Here is a 7,237-nt window from a genome sequence, read left to right as displayed (position 1 = left end):
GATGGATGGATGGATGGATGGATGGATGGATGGTAAAGCTAAATATCCAAAGAGTAAGGTGCAGATATTTGGTGACAGGCAGTGCCACATGCAGATGTTAGTCTTAATCTGCTGTATCCACCCAGTAACATGACATACTTCATACATATTTTCTCCAACTGCAGCACTTCTGCAGATAACACAGCACTGATAAACTCAAACCTTTTTGCTTTTACTTACTTTATGTGCAGGATTCAGTTGTTTAGGAGTCACAGTGTCCGCAGAGTTGAAGGTGCGTACACAAGTTAACACAGTCGTGACTCCTTAAAGGTCACTTTACAGGAAAATAATCAAAGTCTCACATTTCCCCACAACACTCACTGTTGCCATAAAGACACGTTGCGCCTAATTTGAAACCGGTAGAATTATTTCACTCCACCCAGCGCTAATGATAATGTGATGCGTTATTGATTTCCGCTTTAACATTTCACCTCATTTGCTCCTCATTAGAGACTTCAGAGGTCAGAATCATCCAAAGTACCGCATCTTAAAAACTTTTCCTCTTTTCCTTTTCCCTGTCTCAGGCCTGATGTTTGCAATTACTCACAGCTTCTAATTGCACAACATGATCCTGTGCTTGTAAAAGCTGCAGGCTGCTGGCTGCTAAGGTAACTTGCTGTCTTTATTATCATCATTATCAGATTTGATGGGGTAACATTAAAGGTCCCATATTAGATGAATGTCTTGCATGTGTTCGAAATGTGTTTTTCAATGTTTCAGCTCAAAATACTGCTAAGTTGGTTCATTTTTTTTTTACCATGAATGTATAACTCCTGGCTTTAATCCTGTTCTAAATGGGCTGTTCTGGTGTCTGTCGTCAGTGATGCAGAGCAGGAGCTTGGAAATGTCTCTGAAGTGACCGCTGGTTCACGTGTTGCCTTAACGGGTCAAGTTTCATTCAACATTTCATACTTTGTCTGACAACAGAAACAGCAAAATATGTAAATGAAAACAGTTTTATTGTGAAATTAGCTGTGTTAAAATAGAATATATGTGAGCACAGAGAGCAGGAGAGAAGCGAACAGATGCAACCACTGGCGGAGTTTAGGTTGCACTGAACCTACCTAGTCCTTGTTTATTGGTTTAAAATTAGTCTCTCAGGGTTACAGTTTCCACCAAGCTCTAACCTGTAGCCGTACAATGAAAGCTAATGGTAAAGCTAGCCACACTAGCAGCAAAACATTATCACACTAAAGTTCCTCAGATGCTAGCAGTGCATGGAGACGCTTGTGTTCAGTCTTACAGCAGAACATCTGATAAGTTCTGATCGTGGCTCGGACATTTTAGAGTTAGCAGAAGTAGCTCTAGAAGATAAAAAACAAAACTGGTGGACTGTGAGGCTCATTCTGATCGGCTAGCTTCACAAGCAGTGGACAGTTTGGGGGCTCCTTGTGGCTCCTTAGGGATATAAGTATCTGGAACTCCTAACAAGTCAGTCAGAACTGGTGAAGCCTCTTGGATGAGAGGTGGAACGTCTTCAAGAGTCCAGTTGCTACGATTAAACCACGAGAATAACCATGACCTGGATGACTGAGAATCTTCACAGACACTTTGGGGGCTATATTATGTAAAGTTTGGGTTCCTCAGTTGGAACAGCTGATTCTTCCTGGTTTGTAAATCTGGGAGGATGTCTAGTCGTAGAACTAAATGTCTTCACATCTTAACAGCTTTTACTTTACAAAACACAATAAAATAAAAAAATCGATTTTCTCCATATGGGACCTTTAAGTTGAAGCATTTATGCGATGGGAGACGGCCAGTAGGGGGGAACCTTCTCAAATGACTATTACCTTCATGCTTATTGTGCAGGTGTATGAGCTCGGTGTGATGCCCCCAGGCAGCACTTTTAGATTAGTCACCCTGCAATTATTTTACCCCCTTGGGAATGAAATGTGCTCAGTAAGTTTCTAAGCAATAAAAGATTATGAGAGAGCAGGAAGGAGTCACTGTGGTAGAAATACCAATGTTTTCAATGAATTTTATGGGAATGTGATGGACTTTTATATATATATATGTATTGTTAATGTATATGTTTGAGTCGTATGAATTTTTAGCTGTGACGTTTTCAGATCTGTTGCGTCATACAAATGAAAAAAAAAAAAAGGTTCAATCAGCCAGAGTTAGAAGGTTAATTTCCCTATGAGAGACATTCTTTTTGTATATAGGAACCCTGTCCCATTACTGCCTTTCTTCTCTAATGGGCTCAATCGTGGCCCATTACCAGCCCACACTCATTCTCCATTCTGTGTGACACCACTGTCCACATATCGATCCCCTCCACACATGGATGCATTTACAGCCATGTTTGCAGCATGTGTTCACACAGATGACTTTCTCTGTGTTTTAAGCTCGATCGATAACGGAGACGGTAGATGAAGGATGAATATGTGAAGAAGAGGAATAGTTTTTTTTTTCAAGAGTCATTTATATATTTTGTTCAGTCAGAGACTTTAGTGTTGGTTTGACTTTAGGTGATGCAGATATTTTGGCTGATTTCAAGCAAAACTGACAAACATTTTGATTTGATCTGCATCTTTTTGTCTTATGTGATAGTAAACTGAATGTGAAATAATAAATGAATGCAATTAAGTTAATTTCTTACTCCCTAAATTTGATATCGAACCCATAAATCCAGTTCTGATCGGTGCTCATCGTTGCAGTAAAACTCCATAATAGTTTGGAAAAGTTGTACCAAGACAATTTAAGTTGTGGTTTTTCCACATTTGTGACGATAGAAATCGGATCCACATGAAGTTTTATCAAAGGTTATGAATCCATTTTGTTTTTGCTGGCGTACGAGCCTGACTTTACAGAGTTAAAGAATAAACCAGTCAATAGATTGAACACTGTTAAAAACTGGCAAATTTGGTAATGCTGAAAATACAATTTAGGAAGAAAAAAAAGTGGGTATTGTGTCATGAAACTGGGCGTGACATCGTGTTTAGGATCGCTAAATCATCAAAGAATCACGGTGGTTGAAATCACAGCGTTCTGACATCAAAAATTCTTAAAAAACCAAACATGTTCACTTCTTGATTCCAGATTATTCTGTAATTATTATATTTAATAAAATGACTAAGAATCATTTCTATACTCAATTCGACCTTTGACCTTCAGCGGGAGACCAAATATCAGTCCTCTTCAATATAGTATCAGATAGCTTCTGGATTAGCTTGCATGCTAACACATATTAGCTCATCTACTAAGTATTCCTGCACTAATAAGATCTCCAGGTAGCCATTTGTATTTTTAGCTCCCCCCTTTTCTCTTTACATGTGTATAATAATTTTAATAAATATTAAATCGATGACTTTTAAGATAAAAGAACAAATAGTTTGAAATTACAAAGTGCTGGACTGTTTAGGCCATGATAGTTTTGAAAGCCTCGTTTGAATTGGTAATAATAATAATAATGAATAAAAAAAAGTAAACAAATAGGCAGCTAAAATGCTAAATACTTTCCAATGGCTCAAACAAGTATCTCAGTTATGTTTTCATTAAAATATATGTAATATAATGTCCAGTTTTGTCAGTAGCATCTGTAAAAACAGTGTCTTCAGGATATTTTTGTGATTAGGATGGAGTAGTACCTTCTGTGTTGGATTATTCTTGATGTTTTCTTCTGTGTTTTGAACGCATCCCAACTCGAGGCCTTCAGAAATGCTTCAGATTGGGAGATGAGAAGTGGAATTGTTGAGAAAGCATCTAATTTTGCATATCGATTTTAAGTGGCTTTCATTTTTTTAATGAACCTACTGACTCTTCAGCATTCGACCAGACTTCATACTTATTTTTGCTGACTGGAATTCTTGAAATCCGAAGACAGACGTGGTTTCAAAACTATCATTTTAAACAAGATTCAACATATCTGCTTGCGTGTTTGGACATTAATAATCCTGATGAGAAGCCAGCCAGGGCGAGTTATTGCCCAATAAATGCAGACTTTTAGTGTATTTGTCTGTTGGGGAGCGACACCAAGCTGTAATACTGCAGTCCGTCCTGCAGGGGGAAGCTGGTTTCCAGTTTTGCTTGAGGCTGTGTGCTGAAATGAAGAAACACAATAAAGTGATGATGAAGAGGCAGCACAGAGCATATGTGCACATCTCAACTGTGCAATATTTCAATGCTGTTTTTCTTCCTTTTTTTTTCTTGTTCTTGATCTTTTTTGTCTTTTCTTTTTTTATTTTTCGCACACACACAATTGGATTGAATGGCAGCAGACCAAAACCCTCTCCGTAAATGATGGCCTCTCTCTTCACTTGCACGCTTCCTCCAAAACAACATTTCTTTGCGTCACGCCGACGCTGGTGGTGACGAGCTGCTCCACTACACTCCTCCTCTCGCACCTTGTCCTCCTCACTCTCCTCCAACTCTCCCATCAGGACCAACAGGGATGTGATGCGCTCCTGAACAAAAGGAGAGGGGAAGAAGAAAGAAACCACACAAAAGAGGCTGGAGAACAACTTTTTTTTTTCTTCATTCAGGCTGGTTTTTACCTGAAAGTGGCTCCAACTCCAGGGGTTTAAAAAGAAAAAAGGGTGTTTTTTTCTCTCTTGGAAGCGTCTCATAGAAACTCAGCAGCCCTGTCCTGTGTTGTGTTTCCCATATGTCGCGAAAGCAGGTCGACCATGACTACAACCTCCGTAGTATGAGCAACCTGATGGGCGAGCGCTGGAAGAAAGTGAACGATGGAGGCGAGCGGAGTCTCATCAAAGCTCCATCCAGCGCCAGCATCAGCAGCCAGGGCGCATCGGCTGGATCCTCCACCGCCGGAGCTCCAGCATCCTCAGCATCAGCAGCAGCAGCAGCATCCACCTCCTCCTCCTCCTCCACCACCAACACCACCAACACCGGGGACCTGGAGAGGGCTGCCCGCAAGCAGTTCCAGCAGGATGTCACGCCCGGTTTCGTCTACGTCCTGGCCGTGTTCTCCGCCCTGGGGGGCTTCCTGTTCGGCTACGACACCGGGGTGATCTCCGGGGCGATGCTCCTGCTGAAGAGGGAGCTGGACCTGAGCGCACTGTGGCAGGAGCTGCTCATATCAAGTACTGTGGCCGCGGCCGCCCTGTCCGCGCTGCTGGGCGGCTTCCTCAACGGGCTGTTCGGGCGCAGGGTGTGCATCCTGCTCGCCAGCTTCTTCTTCACCGTCGGCGGCATCGTGCTGAGCGCCGCGCCCGGCAAGGAGGTGCTGCTGGCGGGGAGGATCATCGTGGGAGTGGGGCTCGGTAAGGCGCGCTCAGGACGCACGGGCTGAGGTGTTTGGTTAGGTTTGGTTTGGTGAGAGAAAGTTGGAACAAAAGCTACTGAATGAGTTTTGGATGATATTTTAGTGCACAAAACAACATCCACTGTTGCTCCAAATGCACTGATAATAATGTGATATTGATTATTGCTTAATATTTCCCTTCATTCCCTCCATAACAAAGTTCAGAGGTCAAAGGCTAAAGTGCACCTTGAAGTCATTGATCTTATAACTTTATTGCACCTTTTTCCTTCCTCTCATTGTCTCAGGCCTCTTTATCACAGCTTCTAATTACACAGTATGGCCTTGGTGCTGATACAAGCTGCAGGCTGCTGGCTGTTAAGACAACTTGCTGCCTTTATTATCATCATCATCATTATGAGCAGAACTGGGTGCCATTAAAGATCCCACATTTAATGAAAGTCTCTCATGTCCCCAGAGCGCAACTTTTAATCTCAAAATCCTGCAAAAATGGTTCATTTCACCATGACTGCATGTTTCTTGGTTTTCTGATTGGGTTGTTTCAGTGTCTGTAGCTGTAAATGCAGCTGAACTGCTGCTGTTTGCGCCCCCTTCAGGAAGAAAACTCTCTCTGGGTGATTGAAGGCACGATGCAAAACAATTGTTGGCACAGATGTGATGGAGTGTGCGAGATCAGGACTTGATTTAATGTGGAAATACCATCGAATTCATGGCATAGTTGTTGTTTTTAACTCATGACTTTGTCAGACGACGTTGAGCAGCAGCTTGAAAATTGTGTGGATTCCAGTCACTAGTTCACACTTATTCTGTTGTCTGATGGCAGAAGCAGAAAATATGCAAATAAGAACATCTTTATGAGAGTTTGGCTGTATTGTGTGTGAGCACAGAGAGCAGGAGAGAAGCAAACATGTAAATACCAGCAGATGACACAAAAAAAATAGTTTATTGGTTTCAAATCGCTATTCATCTCTGAATGTCTCTCAGCGTTATCGTTGCCGAGGAGCTCTGACATGTGAGCTTGTGATCAAAGCTAATGGTAACATTAGCTACATTAGCTGCACAACGCACCAGGGCTGGACCTAAATATCCAAATATCTGAATATTCGGTCGTTGTGGTGGTATCCGGATACCAATATTCGCCCACTGCCACCAACACTGATGGTGGACACAGAACTAATCGGCATTAGCAGCCAAGTCCTACCTGTGCGTCCCGCCAATTCCACCCTGTTGGTCCAAATATTTGGCTATTCATCATTCGTCATTAAAATGGCCCAGAAATTGCTATTCGGCCCAGCCCTACAACGCACCAACACTAACGACCTACCTATTGTTATGGTGACATTGCCATCAATCATAAATGTAACCCACTGGATCCTCAGTTCCTCAGATGCTGGGAGTGCATGAAAGCTGTTGTGTTCACTCCTGCAGCCAACAGCAGAACATTCGGTGAGTTTTGCTCGCGGCTCAGACATTTTAGAGTTTAGCAGAAGCAGCACAAGAAAGTAAATAAACCTGGCAGGCTGTGAGGCAGCTGCTTTTTTTTTTTTTTTTGAACGACTGAAATCGCAAGCAGCAGGCAGTGAGGGGGCAGGATTATGCAAAGTCTGAGCTAGACGAGTTCTGGTTTCCCAATTCTAACAAGACAGTTGAGAAAAATTCCCTCCGGCTTGTAAAACTAGGAGGAAATCTAGTTGTAAAGGGACTTGGGGAATGGCAGAAGTGAATGTTTTCTAACTTGACAGCTTTTATTTTTTACACTTTAAAGTTTATTACTAACAGAAAACACAGCAAGGAGGGATTTTCACCACATGCGACCTGGGAGCGATGAAGGGAAAACATCCTCCCAGCATGCCCAAAGGAAGCCAGGATCAACCTACAAAAGAACACAGAAGACTTTCAGTGTCACTAAGCTCGCCTGATGTCAGCGTGTCATTTATCTGATTGGCTGATCCATCCCTGCTTCCTCCTCTACGT

General features: G+C 42.3%; 1 protein-coding gene across 1 annotated transcript in view; it reads left to right on the top strand.

The window, feature by feature from the left end:
- The first annotated feature begins 4,645 nt into the window (after window positions 1–4,645).
- Window positions 4,646–7,237, top strand: part of LOC103369283 (proton myo-inositol cotransporter-like) — a 113,572-nt gene continuing 110,980 nt past the window's right edge. The window contains exons 1-2 of the mRNA XM_008297960.1: window positions 4,646–4,797; window positions 4,885–5,264. Coding sequence (XP_008296182.1) covers window positions 4,646–4,797; window positions 4,885–5,264 — 532 coding nt within the window. The remainder of the gene's footprint in view (window positions 4,798–4,884; window positions 5,265–7,237) is intronic.

The sequence above is a fragment of the Stegastes partitus genome, unplaced genomic scaffold, assembly GCF_000690725.1.
Source record: "Stegastes partitus isolate 25-593 unplaced genomic scaffold, Stegastes_partitus-1.0.2 Scaffold1264, whole genome shotgun sequence".
In the NCBI taxonomy this organism is placed as follows: domain Eukaryota; kingdom Metazoa; phylum Chordata; class Actinopteri; family Pomacentridae; genus Stegastes; species Stegastes partitus.
Note: the sequence above shows the minus strand (reverse complement) of the source record. Positions and strands in the feature narration are given on the sequence as shown.